Raw genomic sequence first — 19,840 nt, 5'->3', positions numbered from 1 at the left:
ATTTCTGAAATTACCCAATTAAAATTTTTTAATCCAGTACTGTTAATGTGTTTAATCATGCACGTGTGTCTACTAAGTATATGTCTTGTGGTTATATTTTTTCCATGTATTCTTTTTAAATAAAATTTAAAATAATAACTTGCATTTGAAGACTTCATTTGGCTTTACATAAATTTCATTCTTGTTGAATGCTTCTGACTTTTGCTTTAACCCATAGCGGGGGAAAATTAAAAGGAAATCATGAAGAAGGAATATAATAATATTTATTAGTTGTCCCAGATTTGTATGCAAAAATACTCAATATCCATGGTATGGCTTTTCTAATAATGTCATTTTCTAATGTATTCACTGACTTTACTACTTAACATGATTATAAAATAAATGATAAATAGTATAGAAATGGTTAAAAATTAACTAGTCAGACAGAATCCACTAAATATACAGTATTTTTTCCCTCAGTGTGTCAGTGTTTAAAGATATTTTAGCAAACGTGAATTTGCTTTGAAGCTACTTTAAAATCCATTTTACTCATTTTCCACAGTAAAGTTAGAGAATCAGCCATCTGATCATCAGCAACAGTAGCTGATTCATTTCTCCTTTTTTAACTCCTCTTTTTAGGCTCATTTTTCCTAGCCTTAAGCCATTACTAAGAAAAAAGAAAAAACTCTTCTCTGCTTCTATTAGAAGGAGATAAGTTCTTGTACCACCTGAAACCTTGACAGCCCATCATAGTATCCTATATCTACATGACATAGTCTACCTCATAATTAACCCTAGGGAGGAAAAGTAGTTAAGTTGAATATCGTAAATTCCTGTTTAATTTGGAATTTAGTTTACTGATTTCAAGGTACTTTCTGCATTACATTTTTTTAATTGGGTATAGAAAGAGTAGATACTCTAATTTTGGGGAAATTTCTGAGAGTTTCCCAAATATAGGGATTTTTATAGGTTCAGCCTATTTTCCAATACCTAAATCTCTAAGACTGTTGAATGATACTGTGAAATTCTCCAGAACCTTCAGGATTATTTAAAAAAATGAAGTATAGGACTTCCCTGGTGGTGCAGTTGTTAAGAATCCGCCTGCCAATACAGGGGACATGGGTTCGAGCCCTGGTCCGGGAAGATCCCACATGCTGCGGAGCATTAAGCCTGTGAGCCACAACTGCTGAGGCTGCGCTCTAGAGCCCATGAGCCACAACTACTGAGCCCGTGTGCTACAACTACTGAAGCCCTCGTACCTAGAGCCTGTGCTCTGCAACAAAAGAAGCCATCGCAATGAGAGTAGCCCCTGCTCACCGCAACTAGAGAAAACCCACATGCAGCAATGCAGACCCAATGCAGACAAAAATAAATAAGTAAATAAAATTTATTTTAAAAAAATGAAGTATAGTTTTATGATCAATGTATTTTATTTTTATTTAAAAAAATTGTTAACTCATGAATGATGCATGTTATACTCTCAGGTAACTAGAATAATAAGCTAATTTATTAAATAACACTTTGTTCTCCAGTCATTCTGGAAAAGAGTTTACTTATTTTGGGATATTTTGAAAATAGCATCATCTCAGGAGAAGAGCTCAGTTTATCAGTAGGACTATGAAAGCACGAGTTGGAGGCAGAACTTATACTGTCTTTTTGTTTGTAGGAAAGGAAAGTTTTGCAGGGAGTGCTAAAATAATTATGAAGAAAGTTATCTTTGGTACAAATAGTTCTTCATGGGACTTTTACCTAAGTATAATAAAAGTAAATCAGTTTGAGATATAGACAGAATAATTTGATACATACATTGCAATAACTTTTCAAATATTTTAAGGACCAACTATAGAACTGCGCCAAAGAAAAAAGCCAAAGTCTTCAGAAAATAAAGAATCTGCCAAAGAAGAGAAAATCAACAATACCGCAATTCCTGAAAGAGTTCCAAAACGTAAGTTAGAGAGATTTGGAGTTTTTATGCTATTACAAAAATAGTTATGTTAGGTAATATATTTTACATTAATATTTCAAATGTATAAACATTTTATTTTAAGTATGTGGTGATATTGGTCAACTTGCATTAGGTTTTGCTGTAGAACAATTCCTAAGTCTCACTGGCTTACAAAAAACATTTATTTCTGATCAACATTACATGTTGTGGCTGTAGGTTGGCTGATGTAGCTTCATGTCATGAAGGCGTAATCCCTATTTGGGATATGTTTTTCTTGTGGCAGAGAAAAAGAGCAGGAGAACAGGCAGAGTCATGCAGTACCTCTTAAAATTTCTGCTGAACTGGCACACTGTCACTTGTACTCACATTCTGTTGGCCCAACCAAGTCATATAATCAATCTAGACAGTGGGATGGAGAAGTTTAGTTGACTACAGGGAAGCATGGCAAGTCACATGGCAATAGGCAGGGATGAAAAATCTTTTTATAGGAAAGGACAAAATAGTTGGGAATACGAATAAGTCTACCACATTCTGGCCTTTTGGTCATAAACATTTACTTGTCTCCCTCAGACAAAATATACTTGGTACCTCCCCGACCCCAAGGAAGACACCCAGTGTTATCCAGTCAGGGCATCAGTCTTGAAGCCCAAGGTCTTGTTATCTTCATCAGGGTCAGCTATGACTCATTCAATCCAGAGACCTATGAATTAAAAAGACAAGTTATCTGCTCTGTGTCAGGGGTCCCCAAGAACACCATCATGTTCAGAGATTAGGAGGAGTCACAGGTCTCAGAATTTATTCATATTCACAGCTGTAATTTATTACAGTGAACAATACAAAAGAAAATCAGCAAAGAGAAAGGACCTATGGGCTAAAGACTGCAAGAAACTAGGCAGAAGCTTCCAAGTCACATAGGACATACATAATTCCTTCAGCATCAAATTGTGACATTTGTAGGTTTGTCTATCTGGGAAGCTTATTAGCAACTCTGCTCAGGGTTTTTACTGGTGGCTGGTCATGTAGCCTCTGCTTAATGCATAGGAAAATTCTAGATTCCCAGAAGGAAAGCAGTAGGTATGAACCACACTGTTTGCACAAATAAGTTAGGCACAGTAAACCACTCATTAGAAAATGGTGGGAACCCTTTTGAAATCCAGGTTCCCAGATGCCTGCCAAGAGCCTGCCTTGTAAGCAGGCTTTTCTTAGCAAAGCACATGCCCCCTCTCCCATTATACACTTTTGGATGAGGATATGATATCAAAATAAATGCTTCCATTCAGAAAGAGGAAGAGTGAGAGACGCATTAACCACTGGTCCATAGCAATTTTGAAATCCTACTAGGTAAATATGACGTCTTCCTCCTCTGGGGAATGTTTCTTGATTAGGCCCTAGTTGTTTTCCTTGGAAGTAGTTTCCCAGTTCATTGTTCTTTGTCATCCTTGGCTTCATCCTCTGGAGGTCCTTCCGTTTCTGTTATCCTTCTGAACCATATCTGAAAGTGGCTTTGGAGACTATGCCATCCTTAGGAGCTGAACAGCTTTCGTAAATAGATTCTTTCCCATAGGGAGTTCAGGGGCCATTTATATAAATTTGCTCACATAAGATAAAGGCAGTGAGTCACCTACAGATCTAGTTCAAAGGTTAGCAGCAAGAAAACTTTTTGGGAGCTGGAAAATAATAATCCATCTGCGTGACAAAACATTTTATAAAACTGTTTCCTGTGAATAGTTGCAATTTTAATACTAATTTTTAAATTATTTTAGGTAACAGGATCACAAACAGAATATTACTAGAGTACCTTGATTATCAGCAGCTTTTTTTTTTTTGACATTTTTATTTTAGACTGCAAAAAACAAAAACGAGCAAACAAACAGACAACAAAAAACTTGAAATAGGCTTGTCAAATGATGTAAATTCATCCTTTCCAGGGAAGCAGAAGATAGACCAGTGCAGGTTATCCTCAAGGCCACATATATCCTGCTTCACTGCTGCTTGCACTCTGCTGGGTTTTGATCCTTCTTTGGGTCATAGTCTGGATTATTTTCCACATCTCCTTCTTCTTCCCCTTCCTCATCTGCTTCTTCACCCTCTTCATCATAATCATCATCATCTTCAATAGCTTCTCCAGTAAAGTATAACACTGATCTTGGGATTATATGCTCACGTAAAAAGTGACCAATTTCAAAGTCCACAGCAAGGATAGCTTCAGCCATCATCCAGATCTCCAAAACATTAAAGAAAGAGTCATTAGAAACTTTTTTGGTCACAGTATGAATTGTCCCACATCCCTTGTGTTTCTGTTTCTTCGTAATGGTTTTCAAAGTGACATTCTTCCCTTTTTTCCAATCTATCTGGCACACTGTACAACCCATAATTTCTGGTCCATCAAAAGAAAAAGGATCAGAATCATCTGGTTCTGACCTCATCCTATATGTCTTTGTCAGCCCTTCATTTGTCAAATATTCATTGGGTTCAAAGTGAAGTTCTAAGACAAAACTCATAGGCTGACCAGCATCTGAGAACTTCACTTCAATATCTTTCAAGTGCTTCAGAATAGGTTCATCCCGTTCCTGAACCATGTCACTGACCAACATTCTTAAACATGGTCAGCCAAAATTCAGGAATTCCCTTGGGGTCTTCTTTTTCTTCATCCTTTTTCTCATCTACAATCTTGGCCTTTTATTTTAACTCCCCCGAAATTTTATCTTCCTCATCTGGTTTCCATTCACATTCTTCTTCTATAGGCTCATAAATGGCATAATGATCTCAAATCGCATATCAAATAGAGGCTGATAGGGAACAGCATACCTTCTTTCAAGATCATGAACTCCCTCATAGAACTTGGCTTCTATCTGTGCACATTTAACTTGAAGGTTTTTGAGAGCATTCACACATCTTTTAACTACCCTAGACAAGTTGTCGATGTCTGCCATGTTGTATGAATGCCAAATATCAGTGGCTAGCAGGGGGAGCCAGGCGGCCAGAGGTGTGCAGGCAGTGACTCAGGGCGGCGGTGGGAGGAGCAGAAGCTATCAGCTACTTTTGATTACAGGAAAGAGACACATGAGAACAGAATTGGCCCATTTGTAGTCAGGAAAGAAGAGGAAAATAGGAATCCAAAATTTCTGGGGCTTCTAGTGTTGAAATTAGTATTGTTTGTCTTTTTAACTAGGAAAAAATATTCAATAAAATTGAGAAATACTTTAAGTAACAAAGGCTGATTAAAATGAATCCTTAGGGCAACGCCCAAATCAAGGGCATGACTGTCACATAGTTTGTTAAAATGTATGAATGGATTAAAGTAGCTCCTACTAACTCCTTTCAGTTGAATAAAGCACTCAGGGAAAAAGAACAAAGGGTGTGGCTTTATGTGACAAATAAACAAAGCTTCATAAGCTCAAAATACTTGTAGTTAAAGAGAGGCTTATCTAGAAGAATTGTGGGTATAGTTATTGGAGTATGGAGTTGACTGGAATCAAGTAGGTAAAAAGCCAACCAAATTGTCTTTTCTTTGCAAAAATGAATGATTTAATTTTTAAAAATTAAGGTATAACTAACATATCATAAAATGCACAGAATCAGGGCTTCCCTGGTGGCGCAGTGGTTAAGAATCAGCCTGCCAATTCAGGGGACACGGGTTCAAGCCCTGGTCCGGGAAGATACCACATGCCGCGGAGCAGCCAAGCCCATGCGCCACAGCTACTGAGCCTGTGCTCTAGAGCCCATGAGTCACAACTACTGAGCCCGTGTGCCACAACTACTGAACCCTGCACGCCTAGAGCCTGTGCTTCACAACAAGAGAAGCCATCGCAATGAGAAGCCCGTGCACCACAACAAAGAGTAGCCCCTGCTTGCCACCACTAGAGAAAGCTTGTGTGCAGCAATGAAGACCCAACGCAGCCATAAATAAATAAATAAATAAATAGAAAAGAAAGCCCTGATTAAAAAAAAATGCACAGAATCATAGGTATTTAATTAAATGAGTTTGGGTACTTGACTACAACTAAGATACATAACATTCCCTTATCCCGGAAAGTTCTTTAGTGTCCCTTTCCAGGAGATTTTCCCTGTACCCCCCAAAACAACCACTCTTCTGATATTTTTCAATATTGATTAACTTTGCATGTTCTAGAATTTCATATAAATGGAGTCATACAACATATATGTCCTTGTGCCTGGGTTCTTTCACTTAGCTCAATATGTTATCCTTTAAAAATATAATCATTTTGAGATTCATTCTTCTTGCTGTAAGTGTTCTTGCTTTCCCTATTGGACATTTGAGTAATTTCCAGTATTCTGCTATTATGAATAAGGCTGCTGTGAATACTTGGACGAATCTTTTTGTGGACATCTATTTTTATTTCTCTTAGGTAAAAACCTAGGAGAATTGCTGGCTAAGCTTTGAGAGAGACATACTGTCAAAAGAACTGCCAGCCTAGATTAAGGACACAACTATTCATGTCTTAAAATGATGTATGAGTCCCTAACTTTCTACATGCAGAAAGCAGGCTGAGTAAGCTGCTCTAAGGGTATCTTTCTTGAGAAGGAGTGAGTGTGTTTTGCCTTTGGGAGGGAAGTAGACATTTGTGACTAATGGGGCAAATCCTGGTGGATCCTTCTATTGTTCCCAAATGTTCTCTCCCTGCCCTGAAAGTGGATTATACATTCCTTCCCATTACCATGTGATTTGGATTGCCTCTCTGAAGTGGAGTATACTTCCCTACCCCGTTGTCAGGTTTATCCATGTGACTTTCCAGGGCCAATGGAATGTGAGTGGAAGTAGCAGTGTACTAGTTCTGACCAGAAATTATAAGAGGCATTGTATGTTTTTGTCTGTTCTGCTGCTCTTTTCCTTTGTAATGAGAACAGCATGTCCCAAATAGGGACTGATTCCATTCTGGAATTCTGAAGATACAAGAAGAGCCACAGCTAATCTGAAGTCTGGAATTGAGTGGAGAGTGACTGCTGACCCCAAAACCACAGTAATGTGAATGAGAATTAAATATATGTTCTGTAAGCCACTGGTAATATGGGGGTCACTTTTTTACTACAGCAAAGCTGACTAATAAGAGTAATCATTTAAAACGTTTTGGAAAATACAGTATAAGGAAGGTATTTAAACAATTTAGAGATAGCTCCTATAAAATAGTATTTTCCCCTGATTACAAAAATATATTTTTAGGGTAGAAAATGTGAAAATAGAGATAAGTATAATAAAAATATATGCATAATTCCAGTAGATAATAACTATTCTTAAAATTTTGGCAAGTACTGCTTATATTTTTTTCAATGTATTTATACTTTTTCCTTTCTTTTTTTTACTTTTTGTGAAATTGAATCCTACAATTTTTTTTTTCTTTTGGCCGTGTGGCTTGCCGGATCTCAGTTCCCCGACCGGGGATTGAATGCTGGTTGAGCCATGGAAGTGAAAGCCTGGAATCCTAACCACTAGGCCACCAGGCCCATGATAATTTTTTAATATAAATTTACTTATTATTTATTTATTTATTTTTGGCTGCATTGGATCTTCGTTGCTACACGCGGGCTTTCTCTAGTTGCGGCGAATGGGGGCTATACTTCGTTGTGGTGCATGAGCTTCTCATTGTGGTGGCTTCTCTTGTTGAGGAGCACGGGCTCTAGGTGCGCGGGCTTTAGTAGTTGCGGCTCGCGGGCTCAGTAGTCATGGCATGCAGGCTTAGTTGCTCCTCAGCATGTGGGATCTTCCCAGACCAGGGATCGAACCCATGTCCCCTGCATTGGCAGACGGGTTCTTAACCACTGTGCCACCAGGGAAGTCCCTCGTGATAATTTTTTTTTTTTTGCGGTATGTGGGCCTCTCACTGCTGTGGCCTCTCGCGTTACGGAGCACAGGCTCCGGACACGCAGGCTCTGGACGCGCAGGCTCAGCCGCTTCGCGGCATGTGGGATCTTCCCGGACCGGGGCACGAACCCGTGTCCCCTGCATCGGCAGGCGGACTCTCAACCACTGCGCCACCAGGGAAGCCCCCGTGATAATGTTTTAATAAATAATTTCCAGGGCCCAGAACTCTTTATTTTCTCTAAAATATATACACTTATACCAAACACTGATAGCTTGATTCCAGCTTTGACTCTTTACAAAATCTTCCATAAACAAAATAGCACTAAGGTAAAGCATTTATATATAAGATTTGGTTGAATATATTTTTTGTAATAGCCCTTGATAATTAGGATTAATTTGTCATTGTCGAAGACTTAATTTAAAAAAAAAACAGAAAAAGATACATATTTAGAAACTTTGTAGCACTTTTACCAAATTGCCATGGTAGGTAAGTTTTTTTATTAGTCTGTTTATAGTTTACATTGTGTCAACATTGCTTTAATTAACTGTCTTTTTTTTTTTTTTTTTTTTTTGCGGTACGCGGGCCTCTCACTGTTGTGGCCTCTCCCGTTGCGGAGCACAGGCTCCGGACGCGGAGGCTCAGCGGCCATGGCTCACGGGCCCAGCCGCTCCGCCGCATGTGGGATCTTCCTGGACCGGGGCACAAACCCGTGTTCCCTACATCGGCAGGCGGACTCTCAACCACTGCGCCACCAGGGAAGCCCATCTGTCATATATTTTTGCAAGTATGCTTCTGTAGCCCAATAATAATACCTATTGATAGTATTTACTGATCTCTTACTATGTGCCAGGCCAAATGCTTTACACGTACTATTGGAAGCAGTGATTTTATTTTATTTATTTATTTATTTAACATCTTTATTGGAGTATAATTGCTTTACAATGTTGTGTTAGTTTCTGCTGTATAACAAAGTGAATCAGCTATATGTACACATATATCCCCATATCCCCTCTCTCTTGCGTCTCCCTCCCACTCTCCCTATCCCACCCCTCTAGGTGGTCACGAAGCACTGAGCTGATCTCCCTGTGCTATGCAGCTGCTTCCCACTAGCTATCTGTTTTACACTTGGTAGTGTATATATGTCCATGCCACTCTCTCACTTCATCCTAGCTTACCTTTCCCCCTCCCCATGTCCTCAAGTCCATTCTCTACATCTGCATCTTTATTCCTGTCCTGCCCCTGGGTTCTTCAGAACCATTTTTTTTTTTTAGATTTCATATATATGTGTTAGCATACAGTATTTGATTTACTCTTTGTGACTTACTTCACTCTGTATGACAGTTTCTAGGTCCATCCACCTCACTACAAATAACTCAATTTCATTTCTTTTTATGGCTGAGTAATATTCCACTGTATATATGTGCCACATCTTCTTTATCCATTCATCTGTCAGTGGACACTTAGGTTGCTCCCATGTCTTGGCTATTGTAAATGGAGCTGCAATGAACATTGTGGTACATGTCTCTTTTGAATTATGGTTTTCTCAGGGTATATGCCCAGTACTGGGATTGCTGGGTCATATGGTAGTTCTATTTTTAGTTTTTTAAGGAACCTCCATACTGTTTTCCATAGTGATTGTATCAATTTACATTCCCACCAGCAGTGCAGGAGGGTTCCCTTTTCTCCACACCCTCTCCAGCATTTACTGTTTGTAGATTTTTTTTGATGATGGCCATTGTGACACGTGTGAGGTGATACCTCATTGTAGTTTTGATTTTCATTTCTCTAATGATTGGTGATGTTGAGCATCCTTTAATGTGTTTGTTGGCAATCTGTATATCTTCTTTGGAGAAATGTCTATTTAGGTCTTCTGCCCATTTTTGGATTGGGTTGTTTGTTTTTTTGATATTGAGCTGCATGAGCTGCTTGTATATTTTGGAGATTAATCCTTTTTCAGTTGGAAAGCAGTAATTTTAAAGCAATTGTGTCATGCTGATTATTTTTTTAAATTTTTATTTTGTTTATTTACTTATCTTTTATTTTGGCTGCACCGAAGGCTTGTGGGATCTTAGTTCCCTGACCAGGGATTGAATCCGCACCCTTGGCAGTGAAAGCACAGAGTCCTAACCACTGGACTTCCAGGGAATTCCCTGATTCTAATGTTTGATTTATTGGGTAGTGTCTTTCAAGCACTTTGAATATAATTCTTATTAATTTAGTGATATCTAGCTAGTTATTCTATTTAATGTTTCTAGTATACTATACAAATTAATATTTATTGAATAATGTTTTGAAAATAGCTAAGTTAATAAGTCAACCAGTTTGTTTTTATAAACCTCTCAGTCATTTAATAATGTAACACTGGGCTTTGGGCCTTTAGGCCTGGGCTTAATTTACTGAATCTTTTTTTTCCCCTATAGTTTTATTGAGATATAGTTGACATACAGCACTGTATAAGCATAATGATTTGACTTGCATACATCATGAAATGATTATCACAAAAGTTTAGTGAACACCTCGTATAGATGCAAAATTAAAGAAATAGAAAAACATTTTTTTCCTTGTGATGAGAACTCTTTTAAGATTTTACTTTCTTAACAATTTTCATATGTAACATATAGCAGTGTTAATTATATTTATCATGTTGTATATTATATCCTTAGTACTTATTTATCTTACAGCTGGAAGTTTGTACATTTTGACTGCCTTCATTCAGTTCCCTCTCCCCCACCTCTCATCTCTGGTAACCACAAGTCTGATCTTTTTCTCTATGAGTTTGTTTGTTTTTGAGGTATAATTGAGCTACAATACTATGTTAGTTCCTGTTACACAACATAGTGATTTGCTATTTCTGTGGATTTCAAAATGATCACCACCGTAAGTCAGGTTGTCATCTGTCACTATAATTATTGACTATATTCCTCACACTGTACATTTCATACCTGTGATTCATTTATTTTGCAACTGCAAGTTTGTACCTCTTAATCTCCCTCACCTATTTCTCTCCTCCCCTCACCTCTCTGCTCTTTGGCAACCACCTGTTTGTTCTCTGTATCTATGACACTGTTTCTGTTTTGTTATGTTTGTTCATTTGTTTTGTTTTTTAGATTCCACATATAAGTGAAATCATATAGTATTTGTTATTATTATACTAAATTATAGTAAATAGCTATAACAGGACTAAACCATCCTGTGTGTTCAAAATTCAAATGTGTTTTATGTTTTCATCAAAAAGTATTTACATAGGGGCTTCCCTGGGGGCGCAGTGGTTAAGAATCCGCCCGCCAATGCAGGGGACACGGGTTCAAGTCCTGGTCTGGGAAGATCCCACATGCTGTGAAGCAACTAAGCCTGTGCGCCACAACTACTGACCCTGCGCTCTAGAGCCCGTGTGCCACAACTACTGAAGCCCACGTGCCTAGAGCCCATGCTCCACAACAAGAGAAGCCACCGCAGTGAGAAGCCCGCACACGGCAACAAAGAGTAGCCCCTGCTCGCCGCAATTAGAGAAAGCCTGCGTGCTGCAACGAAGACCCAACACAACCAAAAAATAAATAAATAATTTTAAAAAATTATTTACATATATATAATGTGAATACTTCGTATATGATGTTGTATATGACGTTTTAAATACATAATCATGAAAAGTCATTGAATTGTACAATTTAAAGAGCTGTATGTAATTTATAGTATGTAAATTATTCCTCAATAAAAACATTTCTTGATAAGGAAAAAAATAACAATAGTAATTCTGAATGAACCTGTTTTTTTTTTCTCTAGATATTCGGTAGTATGTTCCTTTTATTCCTTTTTTAAATTAATAGACTTTAATTTTAAATTTATAGAAGAAGTGAGCAGACAGTATAGTACAGAGTTCCCATTTTACATGCCCCGCCCCACAGAATTTTCCCTATTATTGACATTTTATATTAGTATGGTACATTTGTTACAATTAATGAACTAATATTGATACATTATTTTTAACTAAAGTCCATACTTTATTCATATTTCCTTAGTGTTTATCTAATGTCCTTTTCTGTTCCAGGATCACATCCAGGATACCACATTACATACAGTTATCATGTCTCCTTAGACTTCTGTTGGCTGTGACAGTTTCTCAGACTTTCCTTGTTTTTGATGACCTTGACAGTTTTGAGGAGTACTGGTCAGATATATTGTAGGATGCCCCTCCCTTGGAATTTGTCTGCTGTTTTTCTAATGATTAGACTGGGATTATGGGTTTTGGGGAGGAAGACCACAGTTAGAATGCCATTTTTGTCACATCATATCAAGGATACATACAACCTTTGATTACTTTTTTCTTTTTAATAGAAGTCCATAAATATAAATATCATCCACAACTGATTACTTTTAATATGGTTTTTCAGATATATTATTTCAGCGCTTTGCAAAGATATTCATTGGCTGTCTTGCAGCAGTTACTAGTGGTATGATGTATGCTCTCTATTTATCAGCGTACCATGAACGGAAATTCTGGTTTTCCAACAGGCAGGTAAGAAGAAAGAATTTTGAGCATATGAACGTTTGTTTTAATATTTAATGTTAATTTAAATAATGTATTTTCCAGGGAGCCAAAACATGCATGATAAGTATGACACGTGCTTTTTTTTTGGTTGGTACTCAGGCCTCTCATTGCCGTGGCCTCTCTCGTTTTGGAGCACAGGCTCCGGACGCGCAGGCTCAGCAGCCATGGTTCACGGGCCCAGCCGCTGCGCGGCATGTGGGATCCTTCCGGACCGGGGCATGAACCCGTGTCCCCTGCATCGGCAGGCGGTCTCTCAACCACTGTGCCACCAGGGAAGCCCGAGAAGTGCTTAATGTTATGCTGTAAGCCAGTAGGAACAAAATGGTATAGAAGCTGTCTTGAGTCACAGTATCAACCTTGAAAAATTTAATAGCATGTATTTCAAGGTGGTAGAACAGAAATTATGAGGGGGCTTTCCTTCATGCAATTGATTTATCGGGACTTTTGATGACAGTGAAATGTTATGAAGTTTAGTCAGCTTTTTCGTAGTTTTGGTAGTTTACATTTAAGAAACAGTCTGTGGCAGTTTCAGCATCAAAATATTTTAATTTTTAGATTAGAATGTTTTGAAGTGCTGAAAATGATTAGCAGACATAACAGTATTTATTAAAATGTTGCCTTATATTAGTATGTTTAATGTTTGGTTTTAAATCATGTTAATCACAGACTCTACTCACTATAGTTATATTCATAATTTGTTTGGCCTTTGAATAAGTTTGTTTTCAGACTTACCTTTGCAATCAGGTATACCTGTAATATACATTGGCAAAGTTCGTGGTGTTACCACTTGACTCTAAAGTTTTTTTATTTTTGTTTTAACCCAAACTCTTTTTTGTTGTTGTTCTTATTTTTGAGCGAGTAGTCAAGCTGACTAAATGTTTTTAAGCCATTGATTTATCTAACACCACCAAAACATTTAACTGAATAATTACTCACCTGTATTGATATGACCAAGGATTTTGTATAGCCTATTTCCTTGAAAATGTTATGAAGATTAAGTATTAGTTGTTCTCAACACTGGATGTACAATAGAAAAATCTGGGATGATTTAAAAAATAACTTCCCTCACAGATTCTTAGGTGGGGTGGGGCGAGTGTCTGGGGTCAATATTGCACAAAATCTTTCCATGTGATTCTGTTATGTAGGCAGAATTGAGAACAATAAGGTTTAAAAATCTAGAAGACATTCATGAAGAGCATTGTGATGAGCCAGGAGCACTGGCATCATCTGGGAGCTTGTTCAGAATTGCAGCTTCTCAGGCCACACTTTAGAATCAGAACCTATGTTTGAATAAGATCTCTAGAAGTTTTATATGAACATTAACTTTGAGAAGCACTGATTAAGAGTGCTTAATCACATCTTTGAAATCACATCTTAGAAAAATCAGTACCCATTCATAAAAAATAATTTTGAAGAAATTTATTTAGACTAATAAGCTCTAGATGAGAAGAAAAAAAGGGTTCACTGGTCAAATAAATCTAGGAAAGACTTTATAGAGATTCTCAGTGCATAATGAATAGTGAAACTGAAAAGTTGCAATGAAAAAACTAATTTAATTTTCTCGAATCCAGCCTTTACATAGCTTATTTAACTCTTTTTAGGTAACACCCATTAATACCTTAGGAAGTTCTGTTGATCAAACTTTGGGGAAACTGCTCTGAAATCTTTTGTATTAATTGATAAAATTATGCATGAAAATAAACATGTTTCATTTTAAAAGATTATAGATTTATGAAAGTTTGATTCAGCATGAAAAGCACAGGTTTCAGTGTTTTTGACTACCTATATTCTTGGTTCTGTACAGCCTAATTTTAGGAATTTTAAGATTCACTTACATTTCTAGGAGTTCATTTGAAAAGAACTGGTTAGTTATCTGCTGCTCTTGGAAAGCCCTAATTAAGGGCTTGCTGTTCTGGATACCTAGGGAAGTGGAATAGCAATAGAAAAATAATACTTTCTTTTTAAACTTACATTTTTATTATGGACTTCTGACACCTCAACCATCATTTTTTACTTCCTGCTATACTGTTCTTGTTCTCCTTATGGTACTACTTTGGGTTTTCCTTCCAGATTTTTCTTATGTATAATAGGCAAATAACTTACAAGTTACCATCTAGTTTAAACCTTAAGTATTTCATTAAAGTGATTGTCAGATTATTGAAAAGTTTAATCTTATTAATGTGGCCACTAGTGGTTAAAGGAAAATTCAAACATGTCTTTGAATAAAAGGATAAATAAATAGCATTAATTTGGAATATGAGGAGAGAAAAAGATTGCAGTTGAAATTTAAGACACTGGTATTTAAATAATCATTTCATTTTCTTTTAGGAGCTTGAACGGGAAATTACATTTCAGGGTGATAGTGCCATTTATTATTCTTATTATAAGGATATGTTAAAGGCACCTTCATTTGAAAGAGGTATGATAACTACATTTGTATATTTAGTAACAATATTTTCCTAAAATAAAACATTGTTCTTATATGTGGGAACCCTTGAATGTGGAGATTTGTCTCAGAATATAGGTATTGGTCTTTCTTGTAGTTAATTTAAAAATTGGAAAAATGAGGCACAGAGTATTATATTTTGAGATCCTTCTTGATAATAAAGTATTTAATGACCTCTGAATAACATGTTCAATTCTTGTAAAAGCAGAATAAATAATCTGGAGAAAAATTTTTCTGGCTTTAGGTGTATACGAACTGACACACAATAACAAAACTGTATCTCTGAAGACTATAAATGCAGTGCAGCAAATGTCTCTATATCCAGAACTTATTGCCAGCGTTTTATATCAAGCAACTGGTAGCAATGTATGTGTTTCTTTTGACTTTAATATTTATTTTCTCACATATTTATGAATCCTCAAAATTATATATTGTCATCCTATTATCTCCTTCTCTCATTTTTTCCCCAATTAGGAGATTATTGAGCCAGTATATTTCTATATTGGCATTGTTTTTGGATTGCAAGGAATATATGTCACTGCTTTATTTGTTACAAGTTGGCTTATGAGTGGAACTTGGCTAGCAGGAATGCTAACTGTTGCATGGTTCATTATTAACAGGTAAGAAAGGTGTTTTTAATTAAGTTTTACAATTTTTTGTGACTGTGGTAGAGTTCTAAAAATGGCTCCCCCCTCCAAACCTTCCATGCCCTGATTCCTGCCTGTGAATATGATGAGATTTCATCCCTGTGATTATGTTGTGTTGTACGGCAGCAGTCCCCAACCTTTTTGACACCAGGGACAGGTTTCCTTGAAGACAGTTTTTCCACGGAAGTGGGGTGGATGGGTCAGGCAGTAATGCGAGGGGCAGATGAAGCATCGCTCGCTCGCCCGCCGCTCAACTCTTGCTGTGCAGCCCAGTTCCTAACAGGCCGTGGACCAGTATTGGTCCGTGGCCCGGGGGTCGGGGACCCCGGTTATACGGCATAGTTGACCTTAAGGTAGGCAGGTTAGCTGGTGGGCCTGATCTAACCGTATGAGCCCCTAAAACTGAGCAGCTTTCTGCAGCTGGTACAGAAGGGAAGTCAGAGATATTTGCAGCATGAGAAGGCTTTGGTGCCTTGTTGCTGGATTGAAGTTAGGAGGAAATGAATTCTGCCAACAACCAGTGAGCTTGTAAAAACTCTACAAGCCCCAGCTGATGCTTTGATTTTAGCTTAAGGAGACCCTGAACAGAGAATCCAGCCATACTGTGCTGGGTTTGTGAGCCAATGAATCTGTGTTATTTTAAGCCACTACATTTGTGGTCATTTGTCATGCAACAGTTGAAAAATAATACACCCACCTCTATCTATTTTCAACCATAGCAACATTGGCATACATGTCTTTCCTCACTTATTTAAAATTGATGACATAGCTTCATGAAAAGAAGGAAGAGGCATCAGATATATCAGTTTTAAGTTAACCACTATATTAATCTATGACAGTGTGCTTTGAATAATAAATCCATTCCTTTTGGTGATTAAAGGAGCCTCAGTTCTTTAATAGTGAGTACAAAGAGAGTAGGGGATGGGACTTCTTTGAAATGGAGAGCTAAAATTTTCTTGGCATTGGTCAGTGTCAAAAATTTATTTTTTGAATGATCCTTTTTTGGCTTTTGAAAGTGCTTCCTCTCCATAGCACTTTCCCCTCATAACACTTAACGTGATTAAATTTTAGAAATGAGACCTTTCTTCTGTTATATGTTTTCTTTTGCAACTGCCAAATGAAAAATATGGTACTTCAAAGACACTGAGTTTCAGATTTAGGGCTATATCTCTTACTGGGCTTTGTTTAGGGTCACATGCTGGCAACAGTTTGAAGTAAACGATTTTAAAAATCTTCCTTAGAAGTTTTAAAGTATGGCTGTCCAGCTTTATGAGTTATCAGTATATTTCTTCTTAACTCATAAAGGGAGTACAGGGATGAACCAAACTTTATTATTATAAAAGCAACATATGTACATCATAAAAAACTTGAAACCAGCAAAAATAAAATAATAAGTTCACATTCCCACCACCTGGAAATCACTCAGCATTGTTTATATCTTGGTGCATATTCTTTTGGACCTTTTTCTGTTGTGAATACGTGTGTGTATACATGTATGTATTTGTGGTGTATGTATGTATATATATGTATATATTTTTTAAACAAGATGAGATATATTGCACATACTGTTCTATATGCTGCTTTCCTTATTTAGAAGCCTCTGCCTTTCTATTTCAGTAACTTTTTTATCTTTTCTAATACCCAGCCCATATTAGAATTTCCTGTGTTGACCCCAAAATACCCTCTATAACTGGTTTATCCAAACCAGTATTTAATCCAGGACTACATATTGCATCTGGTTGTTACATTCCTTAACTCTCTTTAAATCTAACATAGTCCCTTTTTTTTTTTTTTTTTTTTTTTTGCGGTAAGTGGTTCTCTCACTGTTGTGGCCTCTCCCATTGCGGAGCACAGGCTCCGGACGCGCAGGCTCAGCGGCCATGGCTCACGTGCCTAGCTACTCCGTGGCATGTGGGATCTTCCCGGACCGGGGCACGAACCCATGTCCCCTGCATCGGCAGGCGGACTCTCAACCACTGCGCCACCAGGGAAGCCCAGTTCTTTTTTTTTAATGACAGTTGGCTTGTTGAAGGGACCAAGTCAGTCGTCCTACAGAATGTCCCAACGTCTGGATTTCTCCTGTTGCTTCCCTGTGGTGTTATTTAACTTTTCTCTCTGTCTTCTGTGTTTATGTAATCTGGAAGATACCTCTAAAGGCTTGATGGATTCAAGATAAACAATTTTGGTTAGAGTATATTGTTGATGATGTAGTTTTCATGTTCTGTGACTTTACAAGTTACAGGGTATTTAGTTGGCCTAATCCTAGTGAAGCTGAAATTGCTGGTTTGAAGGATGACAGTCTGATCTCTCCATTGAATAATTATGTTTTCCTCTTATGACTATAAAACAATCTGTGTGGTGTTCTGGGGCATCAAATGAACGTCCTTTTCACCATTAACAATATACCCAAGGGTTATAACTCTAGTTGACAGCCTTTGCCTAATTTAGGGTTTATAAAATTAGGGTTTTCTATTTTCATTAGCTTCATTCTTCAAAAGTAAAATCTTCCTTTATTAACCAGGTTCTTTGGTTACCTTTAAATTCAGTTACTATTAGAAAGTTAGGACAAATGCTTAATTTCACTTTAATTACCAATTTCTTTTAAGAGATTGTTTTAATAGCTGTCTCACACAGTGATAAAAAGCATTTTCTGGTGTTCTCCTTTTTAAGCATCTTTCTGTACTTAGAGATTTTCATTGATTCAATAGGGCTAAAATACATTACCATCATTATTCTTTTTCTTGCTTAAATTTTTACAGCATTGGTCGATAGGAGTGCTTTCAGACTGGCTCCCGAGTTCTTTTGACACATCTTCATTAATCTTTGAAAGTGTTTTGTTTTCTGGCTCAACAGGAAGAGCAGACTCACCTTGTATATTCCAATGAAAGATTTGCAATTAGCCTTTTCTCTCTGGAGCTTTGATTCCCTTTAGTGTAAAATAGTATTAGAGAATCTGGTGTGGATGCCAGGGGTGTAGATGACTTCTTGTTAAGTCAGGAAGTGCCCGTTAGAGAATATTTTAAGTTGCCATGTACTCTTCTAAAATTTCATTAGGATTCATTGTTAGAAATTTAATAGCACACTCACAGAATTTATTTCAGTGCTAATAGACTAGTTCTAGAAATTTCTTGCTTTTTAGAGTGAAAGTGTGTTTCGTATACAGCATTATTTAAAATAGAGACCTTCTAAAAGGATTGCTTTCTTGACTATGTGATGCATTAGTCATTGCTGTATAACAGATCAACCCAAAACTTAATAGCTTAAAACAACAAACATTATCTCTCACAATTTCTGAGGGTCAGGAATCCAGAGTGGCTTATCTGTGTGCTTCTAGCTAAGGGTTTCTTGTGAGGTTGAGTCAGTAGTTGGTTGGGGCTACAGTCATCTGAAGGCTTGACTGGCCTGGATCATTTTCACTTAGTTCACTTCATGTGGCTTTTGCAAGAAGCCTCAGTTCCTTGCTGGCTGTTGGCCTAGAAGGCCTTAGTTTCTCATCACATGGACCTCTGCAGAGGGCTGCTCACAGCTTGGTTGCTGGCTTCCTTTAGAGTGAATGATCCAAGAGAGACTGGAGTGAATGTGTCATAGTGGAAGCCAGCTATCTTTAATAACCTAATATCTGAAATGATAGGACATCACTCTGCCATATTCTGTTGGTCATGCAGACTAATCGTGGCACAACATGGGAAGTGGCTACACAGGGTGTTAATACCAGGAGGCAGGGACCGTTATGAACCATCTTGGAGGCTGGCTGTCACCTACAATGAACTTTAATATTCATTTCATTTAATCCCTAGATCTTTCTCCATCAGAAGTTCAAAGAGAAAGACTAGGCAACTTTATCATGTAAAAATAACAGCAATTAAAGAATAATAAGACTCCCTGTCAAATAAATTATTTTAAAAATCTTAGTGAGAATTGTAAGGAAATTGCCTTATTTAATTATAATTCAGTTGCCTTATTAACTTGCCTTGTTTAATGCTACAATATATCCTGGGTAGCTGGAGCAGGAGTTAGGTAGAAATATTAATCTGATATATTCTGTTAAAGTGTATCTTTTAGCAATTGAAACATCTAAGCAAGTAGCTTTTTCTTTATGTGTTTGTTTTGCATTGTTTATTGGTATATATTTTCCTTTTTTTTTTTTTTTTTTTTTTTTGGCCGTGTGTGTGTGTGCGGCATGTGGGATCTTAGTTGCCCACCAGGGATTGAACCCGTGCCCCCTGCAGTGGAAGCACTGAGTCTTAACCACTGGACCTTAAGGAAGTCCCATATTGGTATATATTTTATACTGCAAAATATATTTGAATGCCATGAAAGAGTATGCTGTCTTTTTTATTTATCAGCTTTGGTTTATATATGATTGCCTAGAAAAGTGCAAAAAGATGATTAGTCATTCCATTATATTATGATTATTAGTTGTGTTCTTAATGATGTTTTGTGATACTCGTTCCT

General features: G+C 37.2%; 1 protein-coding gene and 1 pseudogene across 5 annotated transcripts in view; one reads left to right on the top strand and one right to left on the bottom strand.

The window, feature by feature from the left end:
• The window catches only part of DPY19L4 (dpy-19 like 4), a 58,764-nt gene that overhangs the window by 3,980 nt on the left and 34,944 nt on the right, over window positions 1–19,840 (top strand). For all 4 annotated transcript variants that reach the window (XM_082675144.1, XM_082675143.1, XM_082675142.1 and 1 more), the window contains 5 exons: window positions 1,814–1,924; window positions 12,135–12,259; window positions 14,621–14,711; window positions 14,983–15,104; window positions 15,213–15,358. In XM_082675144.1, coding sequence (XP_082531270.1) covers window positions 12,197–12,259; window positions 14,621–14,711; window positions 14,983–15,104; window positions 15,213–15,358 — 422 coding nt within the window. In that variant the 5' untranslated portion in view covers window positions 1,814–1,924; window positions 12,135–12,196. The remainder of the gene's footprint in view (window positions 1–1,813; window positions 1,925–12,134; window positions 12,260–14,620; window positions 14,712–14,982; window positions 15,105–15,212; window positions 15,359–19,840) is intronic.
• LOC309835546 (nucleosome assembly protein 1-like 1) lies at window positions 3,785–4,947 on the bottom strand (annotated as a pseudogene). Its single transcript has one exon. The product of its transcript is annotated as a nucleosome assembly protein 1-like 1 (transcript).

The sequence above is a fragment of the Grampus griseus genome (assembly GCF_964374135.1).
Source record: "Grampus griseus genome assembly, chromosome: 17".
Classification (NCBI taxonomy): Eukaryota; Metazoa; Chordata; class Mammalia; order Artiodactyla; family Delphinidae; genus Grampus; species Grampus griseus.
Note: the sequence above shows the minus strand (reverse complement) of the source record. Positions and strands in the feature narration are given on the sequence as shown.